Source organism: Lissotriton helveticus, chromosome 1_1 (assembly GCF_964261635.1).
Source record: "Lissotriton helveticus chromosome 1_1, aLisHel1.1, whole genome shotgun sequence".
Lineage (NCBI taxonomy): Eukaryota > Metazoa > Chordata > Amphibia > Caudata > Salamandridae > Lissotriton > Lissotriton helveticus.
In genome coordinates, this window is record NC_136057.1 from 2127717634 (window position 1) to 2127741215 (window position 23582).

At 46.2% G+C, this 23582-nt stretch overlaps 1 protein-coding gene across 9 annotated transcripts in view; it reads right to left on the reverse strand.

Annotated features, from left to right (window-relative positions):
* The window catches only part of HFM1 (helicase for meiosis 1), a 4349684-nt gene that overhangs the window by 688669 nt on the left and 3637433 nt on the right, over positions 1–23582 (reverse strand). For all 9 annotated transcript variants that reach the window (XM_078646278.1, XM_078646275.1, XM_078646244.1 and 6 more), the window contains one exon: positions 13630–13712. In XM_078646278.1, the coding sequence (XP_078502404.1) occupies positions 13630–13712 (83 nt within the window). The remainder of the gene's footprint in view (positions 1–13629; positions 13713–23582) is intronic.

Consider the following 23582-nt stretch of genomic DNA (forward strand, 5'->3'; position numbering starts at 1 on the left):
TATACACAGCTTTTCCGCGCCAGAAAATGCAGAGCCATGATAAAAACCAACATTGGTGCCATAAAACTAGGGCCCTGAAAGGGGATGACCTTAACCCTAGATATCGGTTCGCAGAACGGCGAGGATGGGTGGGGAGGTAAGGAATCTAATATTAACTACTGTTTCTTATAGATATATCGTTACCGAAGCTAAGTAACTTGTGCATCTGAAAGAAACAGGTTAGTATTAGATTCCTTACTTTAGAATAGATACCCCAGCAATACCAATCCCGGTGTTGGGTCTGCGAACCAATGATCACACCAGAAAGCCCTGGAGAACGGAACAGCCGAAAAAGCCATCTCTCCGGACTTGGCTGTCCAGGCAGTAGTGTCTTGCGAACGTGTGCAGCGAGGCCTCGTAGCTGCCTGACAGATGCCCTGCAAGGGGACTCCACGACTCAGGGCAGTGGTAGCCACCGTGGCCAGAGTAGAATGGGCCCTCAGCCCAACAGGAGGCTCCTTCCTCACCAAAGAGTAGCAAATCTTGATGCACAAGACAACCCACCAAGAGATGGTTCGTTTGTGCACCGCCCAACCCTTCTTAGCGCCCACGTAACCAACAAAGAGTTGGTCAGCCACCCGGAACTGGCGTGTGCGATCCAGATAGAATGAGAGCGCACGTTTTGGGTCCAGATGATGGAGCCTCTCTTCCTCTTTCGAGGGATGCAGAGATGGAAAGAAGGTGGGCAAGGTGATGGACTGCCCGATGTGGAAGGCTGTGACTACCTTGGGCAGGAAAGAGGGTTGCGTCCGCAACACAACTTTGTCCGGATGGACAGAAAAGAAAGGAGGTTTAGAAGAAAGGGCCTGGAGCTCACTCACTCTCCTGGCAGAGGTGATGGCAACCAGGAATGCAGGCTTAAGGGTAAGAAGACGAAGAGGACAGTTATGAAGTGGCTCGAAGGGAGCACACATAGATAAGTCAGAACAAGGTTCAAGTCCCACTAAGGCATCACGAAAGGAAAAGGAGGGAACATATGAGTGATGCCCTTCAAGAACCTATTTACAACTGGGGACTTGAACAAAGAGGGCTGATCAGGTAGCCTTAAGAAGGCGGAAATGGCAGAGAGGTAGCCCTTGATAGTGCCCAGAGCAGAGCCCTGCTGGGCAAGAGAAAGAAGAAAGAGGAGTACCTCAGAAAGAGGGGCAGAGAGTGGATCCACAGCCTTTGCTGTGCACCATGCCACAAATTTGTTCCACCTGCAGCGTAGACCGATTTTGAGGCGGGACGCCTGGCTGCCAGAATACCATCACAGACTTCAGGAGGCAAGTCAAATGGCCTAAACTGCCGCCGCTCAATCTCCACGCATGGAGGTGGAGGCTGGACAGATTCAGGTGGAGTACTGTCCCCTGCTGCTGCGACAGAAGGTCCTTCTGAAGAGGCAGACAAATCGGCTGATCGACTGACATGCTGAGTAGCTCGGGATACCAGTACCTTCGTGCCCAGTCCGGAGCCACAAGGATGACTTGGGCCCGGTCGCGCCTGATCTTCTTCAGCACTCTGGGCAGAAGTGCTATAGGCGGAAAGGCGTACAGCAGACCGCAACTCCGCTCATGACGATAAGCGTCGCCGAATGAGTGCCGCCTTGGAAATTCCAACGCACAGAACAGATGATATTGCGCGTTCTCTTCTGTGGCGAATAGATCTAACCAAGGCTCTCCCCACTGCTGAAAGAGACCTTGCGCCACGTCCGAGTTCAGACGCCATTCGTGATCCACCATGCACCGACGGCTGAGTTCGTCTGCCCTGGCGTTCAGGGAACCTACTAGGTGTTGAACCACCAGGATCATGCCCTGATGTTCCAGCCACTGCCAGAGATGCAGTGCCTCCTGGCATAGGGTCCACGACCCCACCCCGCCCTGCTTGTTGGAGTACCACATGGCGGTGGTGTTGTCCATGAACACCTGCACTACACTCCCCCGGACAGAGGGGAGGAATGCCTTCAGTGCAAGCCGGATCGCCCGCAGCTCCAGAAGGTTGATATGGAGCCGGGACTCCGCCGGAGACCACAGTCTTCTGACCTCCGCATCTCCCATGTGCCCCTCCCACCCTGGAGGGACGCGTCTGTCACAACTACGTGCTCCGGTTGAGGTAGGGAGAGGGATCTGCCGCTGACCCAATCGAGGTGGGTGAGCCACCACTGCAACTGTCTCGCAGTGCCCTCTGAGATCAGGACGTGGTCGGACAGCTGGCCCTGATGCTGGGCCCACTGAAACTTCAGGTCCCACTGCAGAGCCCGCATCCGCCACCTGGCGTGATGCACCAGAAGGATGCAGGAGGCCATCAGTGCCAGAAGCCGCAGCATCAACCTGACCAAGACTCAGGATAAAGGCTGAAAGATCAGAATCAGAGCCTGAATATCCCAAACCCGCTGTTCGGGAGGATAAACTCGAAACTGTGCCGAATCCAGAACCGCTCCAATGAAGAGGAGCTTCTGAGAGGGACTCAGGTGTGACTTATATTGATGGAGAACCCCAGTAGGTGCAGGAGGTCGGTCGTAGTCTGTCTGGGGCGAGCCCGCCTTCAACAACCAGTCGTCGAGATAGGGGAAGACTGACACCTCTAATTTGCGCAGATGAGCTGCGACCACCGCCATCACTTTCGTGAACACCCGAAGGGCACTGGTAAGGCTGAAGGGGAGCACGGTAAACTGAAAGTATTCACGGCCTACCGTGAACCGCAGGTTACGCCGGTGGGCCAGCAGGACGGGGATGTGAAAATAAGTGTCCTGCAAGTCCAACGCTACCATCCAGTCTCCGGGGTCTAAGGCAGCTAAGACCTGAGTCAGCATCTTGAACTACTCATTCCGGATGAAGCCGTTGACGTTCCGCAGGTCCAAAATAGGGCGTAGGCCCCCTTTGCCCTTCTTGAGAGCCAGAAAGTAGTGGGAGTAACAACCACACCCTACTTCTGGCCCAGGAACGCGCTTGATGGCCCCCTTGGCCAAGAGGGCCAAAACGTTCTCTTGCAGAAGTTGCAAGTGATCCCAAGTGATCCCCCGACACGCGGTGGTACTGCTGTGGCATGGCTGGAGGGGTAGCCTCGAAGGGGAGGGAGTAGCCCCTTCGGACGATTTGCAGAACCCACCTGTCCGATGTGATGGTGCGCCAGTGGAGGAGGTGATGGCGAACCCTGCCCGCCACTGGTGTTAAATGGGCCTGAAAGTTCAGACTAGGAAGGCCCTGACGAAGGAGAGAGCGACCTCATCGCCAGGGGGACGGTGCCGGGGGCGACTCCCTGGGGGTCGACGCCAGCGGGGTCATTAGGTCGACCAGCGGCGACCCCGATCCAGTGGGACCCTGCAGTGCCGGGACCGAAGTCGCTGACGGCGCTGGGGCTGAAGCACCCGATGCCGCCGGGCCCATGCACCCGGTCCGCTTGGACTCCCAGACAGGGCCGCGGGACCCGACGAAGGAGAGAGCGACCTCATGGCCATGAGGAAGGCATCGATCTCCTCCGGCGTCGCGTTCAGCCCAGGGACCGGTGAGTATGGAGCTGGCCGCGATGCCTGCGGCTTCAGCGGAGCCGCTGGGGCGGTGCCGCCCTAACCCCCGGCCGCATCGTGCGAGCATCGGGGGGTGTCGGAAGAGCGATGTCGCCTCTTTGACTTATTGTGCCTCTTACCTGAGGACTTGGAGCCTGACGAATGGTGACGACTCACTGAGCTTCGACGACTGCGGCCCCACGACCGGTCCCTCGACCCCCTCCTGGACCGGGACCGTGAGTGGCGTGGGGCCGACTGCCGGAGCTCGGGGTGCTTACGGGCCCGCTCCCACCTAGCTTTCGACGTCAAGGCCCGGCAGTCGGGGCACGACTTGTCATCGTGGTCGGCCCCAAGGCAATAAAGGCACCGACGGTGGGGATCGGTAACCGACATCAGTCAGTTGCAATCGGCACAGGGCTTGAACCCGGGCATCCCTATCGGCACCGAGAGTCGTAAAGACTCGAAAAATTATCAAAATATATCAAAAAAGTTTAGTCAAAAAGTGACTAAGAAGTACTGCGTTTTCCGGATCCGCGCTTCCCGGCGCGGAAAAAAGAAGAACTGACGTCAGCGCGCAAGGGGATGCGTCTAGGTATCATCCCGGCACCAACGATGTCAACGACGGACGCGGAGCCGCAGACGATGCCTACCGACACGCAGGGGTACTGCTACGCAAAACTTTCTGGATCCAGTCTGACTCCTGGGGGTTATTCTAAGGTAAGGAATCTAACTCTAACCTGTTTCTTTCAGATATGTAGTTTAGCTGGACACTTCAAACACTTATAAATGGGCGCTTTCCATGGCATTACCTCAATTATACTGATTTGTTTTCACTTTTTAATTTAATAAGTAAACACCAATTGATGATGGCCATGAAAGACATGGCCAATACAATGCTGCATTTAGAAAAATCAGAACAACTCCCATTTACTATAGCTGAAAGGCTTGGCGGTGTGGTTAATATACAGTGTTATTTCACTACCTATTTTAACATATTAATTCACAGCTTGCATGAAACATTTTCCTGTCGGTAGATACGAACCCCTAGGTAGTAGCTATATCCATGAGGTATGGTCACTCCCCTTTGCTTGTTGTTGTGAGCGTAAGGACGTTTTTTCCACTGGTGAAGAATCCGACTCTACTGTTGGATATTCACTTGTTTGTAAACACTTTAGAAATTCACGGCGCATGTAACAATTTACAAATTTAGCTTGTTATTTAGAAGGAACTCCAGTTCCAAACAATTCTCCCCTTCATTACGGTACTCTCTAATGGAAGTTATCTCATTCTTAGTGATCAAAACTAAGGACATCGGGCTAGAGTCCTTTATATTTTGTCAATTTCCTTTGCACTTGTTACTATATGAACATGTTGGCTTTTGTTCCACATTGTACTTTCAGACAGAATCAGTATATGTGTTTGCGTTCTTCTCTTTTCCTGGGATTTAATCTGAACACCAAAGACAAGGTCAAACAACAATGTCCCTTGGAATTCTTTCTGGCCAGGAAATAGCACCTAGACATAACAAAGAAATGCAGCTATTCTTTATGTAGAAACATGTCCTATCATATAGATGAGCTCATGAGCAACAAACACGCACACAGAACAAGAGTTCTGAGACAGGACTGCTGCGTCTGCTGAGATGTACAGCGTTAATCTGTGTATGCTGAGGTGTGGGTCGCCAGTAATCCCAGAGATCTTTGTTATATATTCATGTAGCTTCATTAGCAAGAGGGTGGGGGGGTTAGGTTAGTCTGTCCTATAAAATTACAGGACTTTTCATGATATATATGGATTATTAAGCATGCTAACATTATTTTTAGCATACATTTGTTTTCAAATTGTGGCACGTATACTGCATTTCAGAGCACAATAGTTTGAATAAATATTCTAAGCTGCCTTCAAGGCTCCTGGTTATCTTATTGTGGATGAGTACGAGTGAGAGAGTGAAAGGGTGCTTCCTGTTGCCGTGAACCCTGAGCGGGTGGAAAGTGTTTTGTTCTGGGGAGCTAATTCACTTGTTTCATTGGTAAGGTTAGGCAAGCAAGTGAGGCACTATAGCTAGTCAGACTCGGACCCATAAGTGATGAGGTGGTATGGTGACTCAGTCCCTACATACTATTGTCCTATGGTTCTAAGCATAGGTCTGTTGTAAGAGCAGAATCCCTACAACAAAGTGCAGTATTCAATTACATCCAATGGGATAACTGCTCTACACCACTGTAGGCTAGCTCAAAGACATTTGTACAGAAATGTGCATATTTTTCTGGTGACAATTCAGCAGACCCAGAGTCCTAATATTACAAACTTACACCTTCACCAGAAAAGAAAAATATGATAACTGTCATTTCCTAGTAGTTGACACAAGGGTATGGCTTTATCGATTTAAAAGCTACATGGGAAACTAGAGATTAGCAGGTTTACGGGAACAAGCCTTTACTTACAGCATTCCTTATACCACACTATAATAAGTAGGATCCTTCTAGAATGGTTACCCCCAATCTTTGCTTGGTGTCAGTATGTATTGACTAGTCTGACTGGGATCCTGCTAATCAGAAACCGAGTCACGGTGCTTTCTCCGTAAATTGACCATGGTAAGTACTTTGGTACTTCCACAATTGGCTATTGGTGTACCCTTGTAAGTCCCTAGTATTTGATACTAAGGTACACAGGACATAGGTTCACCAGGGGCCTCCCATGGGCTGCAGCTTGTATTGTGCCACCCATGGGAGCCCATGTAAACTGTGACTACAGGTCCATTGCAGCCTGTGTGAGTTGGTGCTTTCACCTCTCACGGCAGATGAAAGTTTCCTTATATCTGAGATCACTGCACTTAAAACCTATAAGTCACCCCTATGGCAGGCTCTTCAGTCCTGAGGGTAGTGTGCTTAACCACGGGCATAAGCAGGATACCCCTACAAACCCCAGAGTCAATTCTCCAGGCTGTGGGTAGCCATTTTAAAACATATAGTGGACATCCCTCATTACGAGATGTCTAACTATATAGTGGCTGCACTGAACCCAGTCATGTTTGGTATCAAACATGTTGGAATCATACCCCAACACCAATTCCAGTGTTGGAAGCATGATTCCCTTGGGGAAACCCTGTGTACTACCGGTACCTGGCTTTCAGGGTCTGACAGAAAGCTAGTGCTGCTGCCAACCACAGACACAATTCTACCCTCCTGCTGCTGAGCCAAGCTCAAGCAGGAGAAAGTAGAACAATAGGTTTTCTGTCATAGGGAGGTGTGACCTCCTCCCAGACACCACTTAGTGTATTGGGCTGAGGTGGGGCGCTTGCCAGCGCCACCAGATTGCTTTGAAGGGCACATTTCGTGCCCTCCTTGCATACTCCAGTTTGAACCAGTTCAGGGGAGCTTTTGGCTCCGTCTCTGGAGCGAAACTGGACTAGGAACATGGGAGTATCCTCCCCTCTGTCTAGCTCCTCCTCTGGGAGGGACCCTTGAGTTGTTCCAACACTTTCAGTAGGGTACTAAAGGACTTACCCGTGGGTGGGTGCTCAGATTCAATGTGGGACAAGACTCAAGACTAAAGCCACATCACTCTTCGAAATCTGGACACTTGGGCTTGGTTGGATTTTTCCTGGAACCAAGACTGCACCAAGGAAGACTCCTGCTGGTCCTGGTCTCACTGTTCTGCAAGTCTTCTTCATCGTCTGTGTATGTTCTTCTCCCATGATCTTAAACAGAGCTGTGGGCGTCATGTACACATGAAGTGATCTCCCATGGAGTGAAGGAGTCACTCCCCTGCATTTGCAGGCCTAGCAACGAGGCTGACCAGTCTGCTGCTCCTGACGTCCCGCGGACTTCAACAGTTTCAGTAACACAAGGGTTGGTTCTGAAACTCCCTCAAGGCCTCACCTGTCTTCTCTGCAATTTAGTATCGCTTGTCAGAACCGCAGGAACCGAATCCCTGTGCAACGCATCGATTTGCTGTTGCCAAAGCTTGTTGACTCTGCACTCCAGAGATCTTTGAGCTACAGGAAGCTCTAGTCTCCAGCATCTCTTCCTGCCAATTAAAGCATCCTCATCGCATCCTCTGCACCATGGGACTTCCTTCTTGGTGAGCTGCCTGAGGTCTCTTGCTACTTCTATGCCTTTGTCCTGTGGTTCCTGCTGAGGGTCTTCTCCTGCTTCAGTGGGTTCCCCTGCTTGCTCAGGGCCTGCCCTGACTCTCCGGCTTGTGGTGAGTCCCTTGGTCCTCGCTGGTCCCAACCTTGCTCCTACTTCTCTCTACACACAAGCCGCAGCTACCAAGGCTTTTTGGTGGTCCTGCCAGACACCGACCCCCTGGTCCTCCACTCCTGACATGGGACAGCTCATGCATGGCTCCTGGCCTTCCTCAGCATTGCATGGTCCTGACAGCTGCAGAAACAAGGTCACCGTCAACACTTCTGAACCATCCAACAACTGAATACCCCCCTGGATTCCACCAGACACTTGAACAGTCTTCTCCAGCGGCATCTTCTCTGAAGTCCTCCATTGTCATCTATGCCGGTTTCCGACGTCACTTCTCGCCTATGCACACTGCTTCCCTGGCGTAGGTATCCAGGTTCTTGGGGTATCCATGGGTGGGGTGACTTGCCAACAATCTGTCTTCCATCGGGTTTCTTCAGGGTCCAAGAGCAAGAGTCCTTAAAACCCGTGACTTTCCCCTTGACTTCTATTGGACACGTGGCTGTGTTTCCACTCTGCACACAGCCTCCATGGGGTTCCTTATACTTACCTTGGTTGGTTCCTTGTGTCCCCAGCTCCTCTGAGTCTCCTGGTCTAAGTCCCAAATTCGGTCGCAGTTCTCATTCCAATTTTTCAATATATAATTTAGTCTCCCCCTGGAGACCACTGTATTTTGTGCGACTTAACTTATTGCAATTGAAGTATTATTGTGTACATGTGTTGATAGCTAAAGGTAGGAGATATACCAATGTGCTAGGGAGTGTTGTGTAATAAATACACAGATTTTTACATATATATTGCGTTTTCGTTTAACCTACACTACATGATTAACCTGGTAAAACAAGCTGCTTAACACTACTTCAAGATACACCTGAAGGCTGCTCTTCACAGCTACCACTTTGAGAGATTTCAAAGGTTATCAAAGACCACTAAAAAGAGTGGCCTGGATTCGTGCAAGGTTCCTCACTTAAATAAGTGTGCACCATATACTAAGCCAGCCTCCTGCAATAATCCTGACTAAGAACTTGACTAATGGATATTGGTGAGACCTAGTTGACAGTATAGTAACCCACTTTAGAGAACTGCCTAGTCAAAGCAAAGTCTAATATTTACAGAGTAATAAATATCTCAGAAAATCACGATTATTTCAAAGGTAACTTCACTTGCATATAGTCCATGAATGTCACTCAGAATAAGGACGGTTCAGACATCCAGTGCATATTTATTTATTGCACTTCTTAAAAGGATTCAATAACTTGATCAAATACAAATACAAAACATTAGAATTGAAAACATTCCAATTACTTCATTGGTAGAAAAGTTCAATTGACAAAAGCATAGTAAAATAAAGTAAATACATTCAAGTATATCAACGCGCTCACAGTGCACAGAAAGGAAAGTATTTAGAGGGGATGATAGACCAACGTCCATTTGACAAAGACAAACAACTACTGGTAACCATGGACATCGTGTCTTTGTACACGAGCATCCCTCAAGAACCAGCTCTGGTAACAATACGAAGAGCATTGGATTCAAGACCACAACCTGCAGAAGTCCCTACGGAATTCCTCATTGACCTCTTGGAGATCGCGATGACCAAAAACTTTTTCATATTTCAAGACAACTTCTTCATGCAGATGAAAGGCGTAGCCATGGGGGCAGCCTTTGCCCCAGATCTGGCCATCCTCTATATGAGTGAGTATGAACAACATCTAATTCTCGCTCCTATCAATCCATATCATGACAAGATCCTGGAATACCGTCGCTACATAGACGACATACTGATCATATGGGCAGGAGACAAACAAGAGTTGGAGGCTTTCACACACTGGCTCAATACTCAATCTTGTGACATTCAGTTTACCAGTACCTGCAATAACGAAACCATCGACTTTCTAGACATCACCATCAAAGTCAGGGAAGGGTTGCTATATACCACTCTATATAGGAAACCAACCGAAAGAAATACGTTGCTACAGTACTCCAGTCACCACACACGGGCCCTACGCGATAACCTACCATTCGGACAGTTCCTCAGGATACGGAGGAATTGTACACAGAAGGATGATTACTTCCACGAATCAGATGAACTCATCCACCGACTAGTAGAGAGAGGATACCCGAGAAGACTGGTCAAAAGAGCACGGAAGAGGGCATGGTTCAGCAACAGAGACTCCTTGCTGGTACCCAGGGACCGTCAACCCTTGGAGGACAGGATGATCTGTGTGACTACATATTGCAGCAAAAGTAATGCAATACGCAAGATTGTGAATAAACACTGGGACATCGTGTCAGATACCCTCGAAATGCATCATCCACCCATGCATGCTTTTAAAAAAGCCAAGAGTATTCGAGACATTGTAGTTTGTTCGCTGTTGGACAGCCCAGCAGCCCCCACCATCCAATCAATGTGGAACTTACCAACCACCCTCGGAAACCACAAATGCGGCAACTGTAAAGCCTGCTCACTATGCCTGGAAACAAAAACGGTGACACACAACAATTTGACTGTAACTTTGAAGTCCTTCACGAACTGTAACACCCATGGAGTCATTTACGCAATCTTTTGTCCCTGCGGAATGATCTATATTGGCCAAACCAAACAGAAAATCAAGAACCGGGTTCTACAGCACTGCAGCAGGATAAGATGCAAAACACCAGGGGCCCACCTGGTAGAACATTTTCAAGAACACACACACATCAGAGTCCTTGAAGTGGGTGGTTATTGAAAAAATTACACTGGGCCCACGAGGCGGGAATCTGAATTCCATCCTTAATGTAAGGGAGTGTAAATGGATGCAATCCTTTAATTCGGTTCAGCATGGCTTAAATGAACTGGAAGCCACATTCTCCCAGATGGCACTTTTAGATCCTGATTGAACAGATTACCAGATCATGTCCCGGTTTCAACTTACTGGGGACTCCCCCAGAGAGACACTTGAGCCACTCACAATGTCACTATACTACAGTTCCACCCAACCCTAAGAAGCAAAGTGTTAGGCGTAATTATATACAATTATGGTTAAAGTGCCTAACTAACTGTGTCTATTAGCTGCTTTTGCTTATAACATTTTCACAATATTTTCTGACTATGGGTTGTGTTTAATAATGTATTTTAGTAACGTTGCAGTCTTTCGTTTATCCAACCAGGGGCCCAGGTATATGAGTCAACAGTTGTACTGCTGTGTCATTATTGCAATAATGTTGTTTTCCAGCTGAACACCAGAACTTGGCTAGCCTACCGAAGAATTTTACCATAGATTGCGTTACAACAACATCGAATGCCATTGCCCACGTCTTAAACTAACTAGTGTCACATACTGGGGAATTGTTTTCAACAGGTGCCGCATAGGAGCACCTCCAACGTAGAACATCACTCGACCACGAGGATTGCGCTAGAATGTCTGAATTACTCTCCCTAACGTGCTACAAGCTAGCTTATTCGCAATAACTAAACTTCTGACTCTTTTCCCCTCTCCGCCCCATGAGAAGGGAGCGATCTTTTCTCTTGCTCCCTGAGCCCGCTGCGCTCTGATTGGCTGCGTCCAATCGAGCCCCCGAGCAGCACTTAGCGCCGGCACCTCGAGGCGGGTCAGATTGTTGCTGACAGCCGGAGGAGTTAGGTGCCGCAGGCATGCCCTGCAATTAAATAGGTAAGTCATGCACGCAATCACATTGCCGCTTGTGTGGGTATAGAGAAAGATACCATAACGCACGACCGCTTCAAAGCAGCGTCTTTCCCTTTTCAATATTAACATTTTAATTGCTTCGGGGATTTTGTCACTCCATTTCCTGTAAATGATCGGGAATTGTAACCTTAGCCCGAATTTACCTGATACTATTTAAATTGGGCTTTACATACCGGCTGCCCTGCAATTGATTAGGTAAGCCATGCACGAATTTCCGATGCCGCTCATGTGGGCACTAGGTAAGATACTAGCAGCGTCTTTTTTTCCCCCTCTTTTAACATTATAAGTGCTACGGAGATTTTGTCACTCCTTTTCTTGAAATGATTGGGACTTCTATTTGTCAGCCCGAATTTACCTGATATATAATTTTTATGGTGTGATTACCATACCGGTTGTTTTCGCAGAACTGCACCGGTTGCCAGAGTGTTACCGCGGCCTTGCCCAGTATAGCCCCGCGCATCACTGCATGCTAACGACCTTAGGGCGGGGGCTGTACACCAGCGTCCCCGGTCCACTTTACCTTATGCGTGCCCACGGCTACGTACTTGCCCCGCATCTAGAGTGCCTTTGGCAATTTAATTAATTCTTTCCCTACCTTAGACTGACCTATGTATACCATTTCATTTTTAGAAAGTAACGGATTTTTCCACGGACCGGCACCTCCAGCTGGCCACAGACTTGAAGTATACCAAACCAGACTTGAAGTATACCAAACCGGAAATTGCTAACCTCCCAGTAAGTGCTCCCCCTCTCTCAATTTTACATTGTTGTACACTGGTGACCTGTCCACAATCTGGACAGCCCAATGTAACCATGATTCCTTTACACGATTACAGGCCACAGTAATCAACATAGGAACCCTGAAAGGTCCTAATCTGAAGGCCCACACCGGGCCCTTCACAAAGTATGTAAAAATTTGTTACCTTCTTCCTAGTGCACTAATCATTTTCACTAGTGACAGATCCACTCATTGTTATTACATTACTTATAGGCGCTCCCGCTTTTCCACGTGTCCTGATGAAGACCCCAGCCTGAGGTTATGAACAACCCTTCTCTTCAGGGGTCGAAACGTTGACAGCCAACATTCTGTATCTCTCTAAGCATAGGACTAAATAATGGATGATTACGGATCTTGTGCTTAAGAGTCATTTGGAACCTATTGATCTATCTATAGACTGTAGAGGCTACATTTTGACTCTCACTGTGATTATAACGTAGTCACACCACCTTTACCCGGTCCCCACTTCTACTCCAACACACCCATCCCCTCTAAATACTTTCCTTTCTGTGCACTGTGAGCGCGTTGATATACTTGAATGTATTTACTTTATTTTACTATGCTTTTGTCAATTGAACTTTTCTACCAATGAAGTAATTGGAATGTTTTCAATTCTAATGTTTTGTATTTGTATTTGATCAAGTTATTGAATCCTTTTAAGAAGTGCAATAAATAAATATGCACTGGATGTCTGAACCGTCCTTATTCTGAGTGACATTCATGGACTATATGCAAGTGAAGTTACCTTTGAAATAATCGTGATTTTCTGAGATATTTATTACTCTGTAAATATTAGACTCCGACCACTTCTACATGTACCTGATTGACTGACCCAGGTCAGAGAGTTCTTAGGGTCCACCCTGTTGTAACTCACTAGTCAAAGCAAAGTGACTGGCCTACAGTCACAGAACTCAGGAAAGCTGCTCCATTGCAACATATGAAGTCTATACTACCTGTGCTTAAATCTACAAATGATGTTATTCTGTGTAGATCCACACCTAGCATCAGTAGAATACATTTCTTATATTCGTAGTATGTAGTTCTATTGTGATTAAAGCACTTATCTTTTCCTGAACAAAAAGGACTGACTGGACATTTGCTAATTGTGTCTATTGTTTGACTGCTTGAGGTCTCAGTCTCTTTGCTCCAGAGTAAATATCTAGGATGCATAGGACTGATTGCCCTCACTATGCTGAAAGTCAAGGGCAGTAAGAGTGTACTTGGCCAGCTTGCAACTCCAAAATAGGATGGCTCCCTGAATACCATAGACAAAAGACCTCATCCACCACGGTTGAGGCACAGTAGCCCTTACCTACCCTTTGCCCCTCGAACCAGGTTGGACACACAGTTTATTCTTTGTAAAGATAATTCTAGTTATTCTTGAAACAATTAAATGTATTGTAATGCAACTATATATTTATGCTCAATGTTTTTCACTAATACCTTGATAAAGTTGGGAACAAAGATGGTGATGTGGAAACAACTTGTTTTTGGTCCATATTTTGAGATTCTTTCAACATCTGCATCTGAAAAGGGATGGAAAGAAGGAAGGAAATACATTACAACATTGATAAAGAATATGTTTCCTAACGTAACTGTAAGAGATTCCTCAATTTCTGATATGAAATTCCAATATTGTGCTTGTCTGTGTGAATTTGCTGGGGCTTAGATAGGAATTAAGGTCTGTTAATTCTTGTACAATTCTTGTGTGTTTCATTTGTAAAAAATAAGTGTTACTCAGAGTCTGGTGAGCCAAGCATTATGGATGAAATCTTGCATGCAGAAAATATACCCGAGAAGGAGATGTTTATTTTTGACATGGGGTTACAGCTGCAGCTGCCTCTGTTCAGTCACAGCCTCTGATTCAGGGTTGGCTCTCCCACTATGGTGGAGGAGCATCACCCCCCGCCAACACTCTCCAAAACATGAAAAATAAAACGGGTTTAAAACCCATTTTTTATTGTTTTATTTTCCTTGTGTTGAGTCTTGGGGGCGGGACAGAAGTGACAGCAGCCACTAGGGAGGATATGTGCACCACTAGGGGGATATGTGCACACCCTTCACGACACATGACAGTTTGGATGGCCGTCTCAGGCCGGCCAAATGGTCATGCGCAGTGAAAGTTGTCTCTAACACAGGAACGCACCTGGGTTGGAGAGAGCAGGCTCAGAGTCCCAGTCTGTCCTGGAGCACAAATCGAGGGTTCTCAGGCCAAACCTGAAGCTGCTCTCATATGTGAGAGCAGCTTCAGGATTTGTCGTGGGTCAGGCTGGGAGCCTGTGCCTTCGGAAGAGGAGAGGAGCAGACAAGTGCGAACTGATGGTGGAGGGCAGCAGGAAAGTTTTTTTTATTACATTTGTCTCCCTCGTCCCCCTTTCCAGCCCCACTGGCCCCTCCTGCCCGGCCTCTTTTCCCTGACATGAGCAGTGCCTGCTATGATTAAGTGTGCCCCAAAAGGGAAGGTGAGATTTATTGCACATGAACAAATATGACTTCCCTGGGTTTGGAATTTATCAGGTGTGATAAACTGCATCTATATCTTTTGTGGAATAACATGCAGATTTTGGTGCTTACAGTCCCAAAATCCTCAAGTCAAGGTACATACTGCACTCTTTTCCCCTGTCAATTTCAAGCAGGTTTGACCTGCCGAAATGTAACTAAGGGCCAGATGTAGGTAATTCTGAAATACCGAGTCCTTAAAAGCAAATTTTACCGATTCTCTATTAAGAACTGAAGGAATGAGTCGGTAAAAATAATTACCTATTCCACCATACCGAATCGGTATCACCAATTCTTTAATACCAATTTGGTAATTAGCGAATCGGTATTTAAAAAAATCGGTAATTGTCGAATCAGCCAATCCTGTGCTTCCTCATTACCTAACAACCAGGAAGTGGCCACACCCATGCAGCTGCATTGATACTGAAGCTGTTTTAGAGACAGGGAGCACAGCAAACAAGCCAGGAGCAACTCCTCCAAGTTTTTGAAGAGAACACAGAGCAAATATGGACAAGCAGGAGAGGGAAAAGGAGGCAGCTGAACGCAAGAGGAAACATACATTTAGTGAGAGGGAGCTGGATGTCCTTATTGAGGAGGTCGCAAAGAACCATGATAAACTTTTTGGGAAACATTCTTTGCACTTGTCTGAATCCCAGAAGAGGCAGATCTGGCCGGTCATCCAGGAAAAGATCAATGCCATTGGAGTAACCCAGCGCTCCATTGAGGAACTAAAAAAATGCTGGTATGACCTCAGGAAGGGTGCAAAGGAGAGGCTGGCAGAGAGAAAGAAGCAGGCCAACCTGACAGGCGGAGGGAGAAACATAGCACCTACACCAACTGCCCAGGATCTCCTGGTGGAGTTCACGCTCCAGCCGGAGAGTATGAGTGGGATTGGGGATGCAGACAGCTTAGCCAGAGCTGGCAACAAACTGTAGTGTAGTTCCTATATTCCCAATAGGCTCTGCGCATTGGAATAATATATCCTGTAGTTTAGACGTAGGACTGAGGTCGACTAGGTCTCTACCGGATCTATTAGACTTAATTGTGAGTGCCAGCTAGCTCAGAGGTTACTAGAAACTTTCTCGAATTCACAAGAAGGGATTAGTTTCTGACAACCGCATAAACATGACAACTTTGTTTCCGAAGAATAAGAAATCAATTTCTAGAGTCGCGGAAACAATAGACTATCATTCTAGTACCAAATAGTAATTCATATGGAGTGATTCCCCCCAGAGAATTTCTTGGCAGATTGTTAAGACTATGTTGGACACTTATTAGATGTTTGACCCACTCATCACCCGAACCTAATACCTTAGCTGTTATGGATTGCTTTATGTCACGTTTTTTTCTTTCCACTACCGCATTACCCTCAGGATGGAAGGGGACTAGAATACCGCAATGCAACGCCCAAGCTAGCCATGGCCTCCTTGTAAGCTCAGGAGCTATACGCAGGACCCTGGCCAGAATGTAGCGTGCCGAATACGTATGTGCCGATGAAGACTCGCAAATCCTTTATAACAGATCTGGCGTCAGCCGAGCGCTGGGGCCACATCCAAATAAATCTTGTCTTAATATTTGCGGGATCGTGTACATCTATGGCGACGTCTGCGTGTAGAAAACCTGATGCTGTCTAACAATGGTGTCTGGACTGGGATGGCTATACCGTAGTCAGGTACCTGGTGGCTGTCGAAGCTATGATCTTTGTAACAGGTGTCACAGTTAATTCCGAATTTGTAAACTTCGATGCTCATTCCCGGCCACCAGTACATCTCTTCTATTAGAGATTCTAAGATCACTTGATGTCTCAGACCCTCTCCCATATGTGTTTCGTGTACCAAAGCACCTCTCTCGTTCCTGTTTGGAATTACTCTGTCCCTAACTCCAGGGATTCGAGCAAAAGGAACGTAGTTTGCATCAATTATGTATGTATTACCGACTGGATAGTTTACAGGTAACGCTGCATAGCTACCTTCCATTGAGGCTTTGACTGCTAGCATTGTTTCACCGTCTATTACTCTTTTTGAGCGAGTGATTGTAGCTACGGAAGCCGTTTGCACAGCTGTCTTCGCGGCTTCATCAGCCAATGAATTCCCTGCAACGTGAACGCCATCACGCTGATGACTCAGTGTATGAATCACTTGAGTCTTTTGTAGTTCTTTCTGTAATAGAACTACTTGTTCCCAAAGCATTTTATGCTTGATTGTGCCAATGTTTTGTATTTTTGAAACCGTTTCGAACCCAGTTCTGCAAGTGCTCGTTGCAAGATTCAACGCAGAAATATGAATCGCACACTATCAGTGTGGGGAATTCGCGATCGGTATTTTCAAGCGTCATCTTGAAAGCCTGTAGTTCAGCTCGCTGAGCTGTACAGTTTTCGAGTGATTGAGTTTTAGTGACCATAGGTATAAATTTACCTTCGCACCAGCGACCTTTAACAATCGCGCACGCAGCACTACAGGCTTGTTTACCCCCAATTGCGGGCTGTGCTGATCTGTCTGTATAGAATATACATCCATAATGTTCTAGAGGCAGAATCTCGGTCGGCAGAGGATATTCGTATTCGGGGAAACATCACTTACAACGCAACTTTTACCACGCAATGCTTTTACATCGCAACTTTTACAACGCAAACCGTTACAACACATTGCGCTGGGGGGCGCTCTAGGTTAGGGAATAGGTTTAATTTACTATCCAACACCTTCCCTAATATCCACGGGGACTGGAGTTAGAATAGTAAATTAAACTATTCACTATCCAGCACCCCAAAGCGCTATGCGTTGTAAAGGCATGCGTTGTAAAACTTGCGATGTAAAAGCATGCGTGGTAAAAGCATGCGTTGTAATGTCATACATCCTCGTATTCGTATTGTAGGAATTCTTGTGTCTTCAAGTAGGGGTCAAAGACGTATTCAACGTCTGTTGCAGCAAGAGAATTAACCCGCTGTATCCATCTTGGATGTAAAGCTTTAGCATTGGGAATGCTTGCTTTGTCACTGCCTCTAAGGCAGGTACAGGTGTAACGATCATTAAGCGTTTACCCTGTGCGAGACCTCTCTCTTTTGCTACTGCAGTTTGAACCACTGTCAGAATTGTTTCTGTAGAAGTGAATTTTATTTCAGCTTGTGTGTACAAGTGTGATTTGTATGCTATTGGTACCTTTTCCCCTTCATTAAAGGTCAGGTATGTGAATCCGCATCTCCCTGGGATGATTCGGATCACAAGATTGCGCGCATTATCGCGTGTTTCTAACTGTGTTCTTGCTAACATGTCTGTTTGCACTGAACCCAAAATTCCTGTATGGTTTTGAGTCCAATTTGTTGGTTTGAAATCAGGTTTGATTAGTTCGTAGAGAGGTTTAACCCTCTCTGCGTAATTCAGAACATAAGTTCTTCTGAAATTCAGGAAACCTGGAATTGACTGTAAGTTCTTCAGCGTCTTTGGAGGTTGGAGCAGCGCACATTTCTCTAGGAAGTTATCTGCCAGGCTTTTGCCTTCACTTGATAATTCGTATCATAAGAATAGGACGTTGAGATGGGCAATTCGTGATTTCTTAAAATTGAATTTGTACCCTTCAGAAGCAAACCCAAGTATTATGGTGTTCACTCTTTTCAAGTGCATGTCCAAATCATCGTCTGTAAGATAGATGTCATCGACATAAGATAATGCCTCATCATCGTACATTTGTCGTAACTCTGTTACTCTGGCTGAAAATAACCCTGGACTATTCTTGAATCCTTGGGGGAGACGGCAAAATTGTCGCTGTGTCCCCATAATTGAGAAAGCTGTCAAATGCCTGCTTTCAGGTGCAATGTTTTGACAGAAAAACCCATTCGAAATATCTAATGTGTTTTTATATTTTTTACGCACGATGTTATTCATCAGTGCTGCACTGTGTGCATTTTGTACTGCAAATGTTTTGCAACAGGAATTTAAGTTTCTGTAATCTAAAACTAGACAATATGAATTGTTTGATTTGGAGACAGGAAACAAAGGATTGTTCATTGACGAGGTGCATGTTTCAATCACCCCTTGGTATTCAAGTTTATTTAAAATCTCCCTGTCTTGTTTTTTAGCTTCTTGCTTAACTGGATACTGCCTCTGTTCAGTAGGTTGATTTTTTAACTGGATTTTATGGTGAGGAGAGTCCTCATCCCATCCCACATGATTTTTATAGAATGCTGGAGCCTGGGCCACAGTACATTTTCTGGCATAGGTGTATTTTTTAGGAATAGGAATATGATTTGAGAAGGCTGGCATAATTATCTCTTCGCCATGTGGGCACTCCCTGACAAATTCAGGTGGCCAGTCTTGTTCAGCTAGAAGAATGTCATAACCCTTAGATAGCTTCTCCCAAAAGAGTACTTTTATTTTTCTAGGTATATCCCCCTCCATCCGGAGTGTTATTTCATATAACTTGTAGGGTACACTTACCCTGGTGTCGGCAGTTTCAACTTGAATGCATTCATTCAAGTCTACTGTCTCCAGATGATCCTTCAGGATCCTGAGAGCTATAGTCACTTCTGCTGCGCTGTCTAGCATTGTCTGGGCCTACTCCCCGTTCTTGAGTTGTGTCCTGAAGATCCTCAGCATGTCTGATCTTTACGCTTGCTACCTTCTTCTTGGTGAATTGAGTTTTCTTATTTTTAGGAACGTGCTGTTCGTCTTTGGACTTCACGCGTTCTTCTTTTTGTTCTGACCGTCCTCTCCTCTCGGATTTCTGCGAGGAAGTCTGAGAGGTAGGAGAGGAACGTGTATCAGTATCTTGATATCTATCAGGTTTTCTCAAATTATCCCTATTTCTGAGGTTATATCTTTTTTCAGAGGGCTCTTGTTGTGGAGACCTACCTCCCCATTGGGGAGATCTTCCTCTGGACTGAGAACGCTTCTCTTTAGGAAGTGTTTGTTTAGTATTTTCCCACTTCTTTTTAGGGGTAGTGAGATTATATTTAATAAAAATCTTTTCAGGATTTTCTGTTAGTTGGTGTTTTAATGGTTTCCCACCCAAATTATCTCTACCTAGTTCTTCATAAGATTTTTCAATAATTCGTGCAAGCTCATATGGTTGGTCTATTATATCTGTGTCTTTTAGCTTTTGGCGGATTGCCACGGATGCTGCTTCACCTTTATGTTGGCTATTAGTATAGCCGAGACCTGTTTGAAATCTTTTAGTAATTTCATACCAAGATTTAAGGCAGGTTCTGGTCCGTATTCATTTTGAATCTGTCTCAGAACGTCTAGTATTACCGCCATGGACGGAACACCATGTGTTTTTGTGTAGATTGAAGCAAAGACTGTACCCCAAGTGTCACAGTCCTCCACATGTGGTGCTATCCCCATTGGTAAACAGATTGTCAGAATCCTGTGTTTCTCATGAGGTGTACTATCAGGGAATACTGCCTCAATTTGAGTAATTTTTTGAGCTAACCAGAACGGAATTTGTTCCCTCTTTGCGGGCAATTTACCAATGACTGACCGTATAGTCTGTGGTGTGATTTTGTTTGTGTTCCCCTGGTGAGTGGTGTGCTGTGGAATCCTCACAGTAGGTTGGACTGTTAAGGTCCGCATGACATATTGAACCAATTGTCTATGTATTTTAATTAAGTGTTTTAGCTGTACTAACAGTTCTTGACCTGTCATGTTTACAATGTCAGGATGTGGTGTATAGCTGGCTAGTACCAGCCATGTCGCTCCTGGTCTACCTAGTGGACCAAGCCTGGTTATTTGATTCTCATGTTGTAGGGCACCTTTAAACCAGAGCTGATGCTCTTGGTAAGTTAATGGAATGTCAACGTCCTCGTAAGGAACGTATTCCATTGGAGGTTCCTCTACTTTGTAGTAGTGGAACTCATGTGTCCCTCCATCTGCTGGAGGAAGGTGAATCCATGAATAGAACACTTCTGTCTGCCGATATTCATGCGCCTCTATAACAAATATTACTTTACCACCTCTCGGTGATACTCCATTATTTATGAGTTTGTAAGTTATAGTTTTTCTTACATTTACCGGGATGATTATAGTATCCGGCTCATTCTGTAGGAGATTTCTGTCTTCTAAAACTGCTTGAGCTGCAGCTAATTCTTCATCAGTAATCATTTTACTGACTGAAGAGTTTGCAGAACAAGCTTCAAGGAAACAAAGATTAGGTGCACAATATTTTGGAACACTGTATCCTTCAACGTTGAACAAACCAAAAACTAATAAATAGGATTTTTCGTCCTACTCCGTTTTGGCGGATATTATCCTTTCCCCCACTCCAGACGTCTATTGGAATATTTTACGGGAAAAAGGGGTCTGTGTGAAAAGCACGACTGAGTTACTCTAGTATCTAGTGTTAAATTATCACCTTACCAAATGTTGGGCGCCATGTAGTGTAGTTCCTATATTCCCAATAGGCTCTGAGCATTGGAATAATATATTCTGTAGTTTAGACGTAGGACTGAGGTCGACTAGGTCTCTACCGAATCTATTAGACTTAATTGTGAGTGCCAGCTAGCTCAGAGGTCACTAGAAACTTTCTCGAATTCACAAGAAGGGATTAGTTTCTGACAACCGCATAAACATGACAACTTTGTTTCCCAAGAATAAGAAATCAATCTCTAGAGTCTCGGAAACAATGGATAACTATTTTACTCAGTCAATCATGCATGCTTCGTTTCACCAGAGGTGCTGAGAAAATAGAGACACGGGCGTTTTCAATAAAAAGTATTTATTGAACAGTCTTCTTTCTCAAGCATAAGAAATGTACTGCTACAATTGTAATACTGGTTATAAAGTACAAGGCATATAATATGATAAGTATTATAAAGTAGTACTGTAAAAGCATGATATGGTTTCTAAGCCATAAAATACCTAAATACCTAAAATACATACAGTGATAAAATAATGACTAAAAGTACTCAACTGGTGCTTCTAAAATACGCCTACCCCGGTGTACCTAACCTAAGTCTAGTACAAGCGAAGAAGTACGTGAGGTGTAGCCTAAGTTTAGTATTCTTTGCCAAGAATCTATTCCAAGAATTCTCTTAAGGGTCTAATCAGCTCCGTACCTTGGTTTTAGAATGAAGGAGGTCTTGTATCTCTCTCTCAGGACTCGATTTCCCAGCAACCCGCAAGGGTAGCCTGGAAACACTGGAGCTGGATTTCTCGGCAGGAGAAAAGACAGCTTCTCTCATTGCGTCAGCTGGAGAGTCGGCTTCCTTTGGCACTTGCTGCTGCAGGGCATCGGGCAAATAGTTAGTCGATCTGCTCCAAACCACTGTGTGTTTGTCTGGGCAAATGTAGGCATATTTATACCTTGAAGTTGCCGAGTTTGACGTATGATTGAACATAATAACGTCACTCAAAGACTCAGTTCTTTGAAAACTCCATGATTTCCTAGATAAATTAGTATTCAGGCGAGGGGAAGTCCCTAGCTGCTGAAGGCAGGTTTTTCTAAGAAATCGTTGTTGATTCTCGGAACCTAGTGGAAGTAGCCATGCCGTATTTGGACTGCATAGGCTCAGTTTAAATATGGTAATGATTTCTATGCCTATATAAGGATCGGGTAATTTATACCTATATATGGGCATGAATCGGGAAAATTACACTAGGGTCCTAGATTCCTACACAACAAAACAAGGAGAGAAGCATGCGCTGCATGCTGTGCCACCCACTCCCTAACTCCAATCCCTAATGAGGCATTGTGAATCCCACTCCAGTACATGTGTACATGTTTTCATGTTTTAGTAAAAACCGGCAATGCATTATGGGAGATGTAGTCAGAAGTAACACATGTCAGAGCAGTTAGTCCACTGAACCCAAAGGCATGTGACACACATCAGCAATTAGCAAGCAGAGGACAGTCAGTTTGATTGGCAGGCATGAAATGTATTACTCGCAAATGCTGCCAGATCAGTGAGCAAATGTACATTCTGTCTCTACAGGTGAGCCGTCGTGCAGGGCTTTAGAGGGGAGCACAGGAAAGGCACCGAGGAGAGAGAGGACACAGGAGGAGGAGGTCCTTTCGCCTGCAGAGCACACCACCCTACCACCACCACCACCATCACCACCACAACCACCATCACCACCACCACCACTACCATCATCATCACCACCACCACCACCACCACCACCATCACCACCATCACCAGTATCACCACCGCCACCAGCATGAGAGCCAGGAGGCATGCAGTGGCTAGCCTCCAGCAGATGGAGGTGTCCGAGGAGGACAGCGTGGGAGGCCAACAGTCCGCGGTGGCAGAGGATGCCAACGGTGCAGGCAAACAGTCCCCCACCGAGCGCGCCCATACAGGTGCCAGACACCGCAGGGCAAGGGCAGCCAGTCCATCTTAACAGGGCGAAGATCAGAGAGTATTAGCCAGTCTTGAGGGGAACATGCTCAAGGTGCAGCAACTGCAAGGCAACTACGCTAAGGCGGTGAACCGCCTTTCCACTGCCTCCTCTCTGCTCTGCAGGCGCTCGGTGGCCATGCAGAAGGAGATGGCACACTGCAGCCGTGTCGTGGCAAGGGGGCTGGTCACAGTGACCAGTGCACTGGAAGGGCTACAGACACACCAGGTAGCCACTACAGGTGCAGGTGATGGGGGGATAGTGAAGAGGCAACTAGCCACAGTAGCATCACGCCCCCTAAAACAGAGTCCAGGAGGCGCAGTGAACAGCACGGCACTGCCACGGGACAGACTGCCAGTGAGGAGAGTGTGCCCAGGGAACGCAGCAGTGCTACGCGTGGGTGCAGGAAGTAATGACAGCCATCACATGGTATCGCAAAATGGGTGAGGTAACCTATTTTAAATGATAATAATAATAAAAACATTTCTAGAGTGCCTGGTTACACTATATCAGTGTGTCCCCGCGCTATGGATACAGTCCAGCCAGGAGCAAGTAGTTTGAATTTGAATT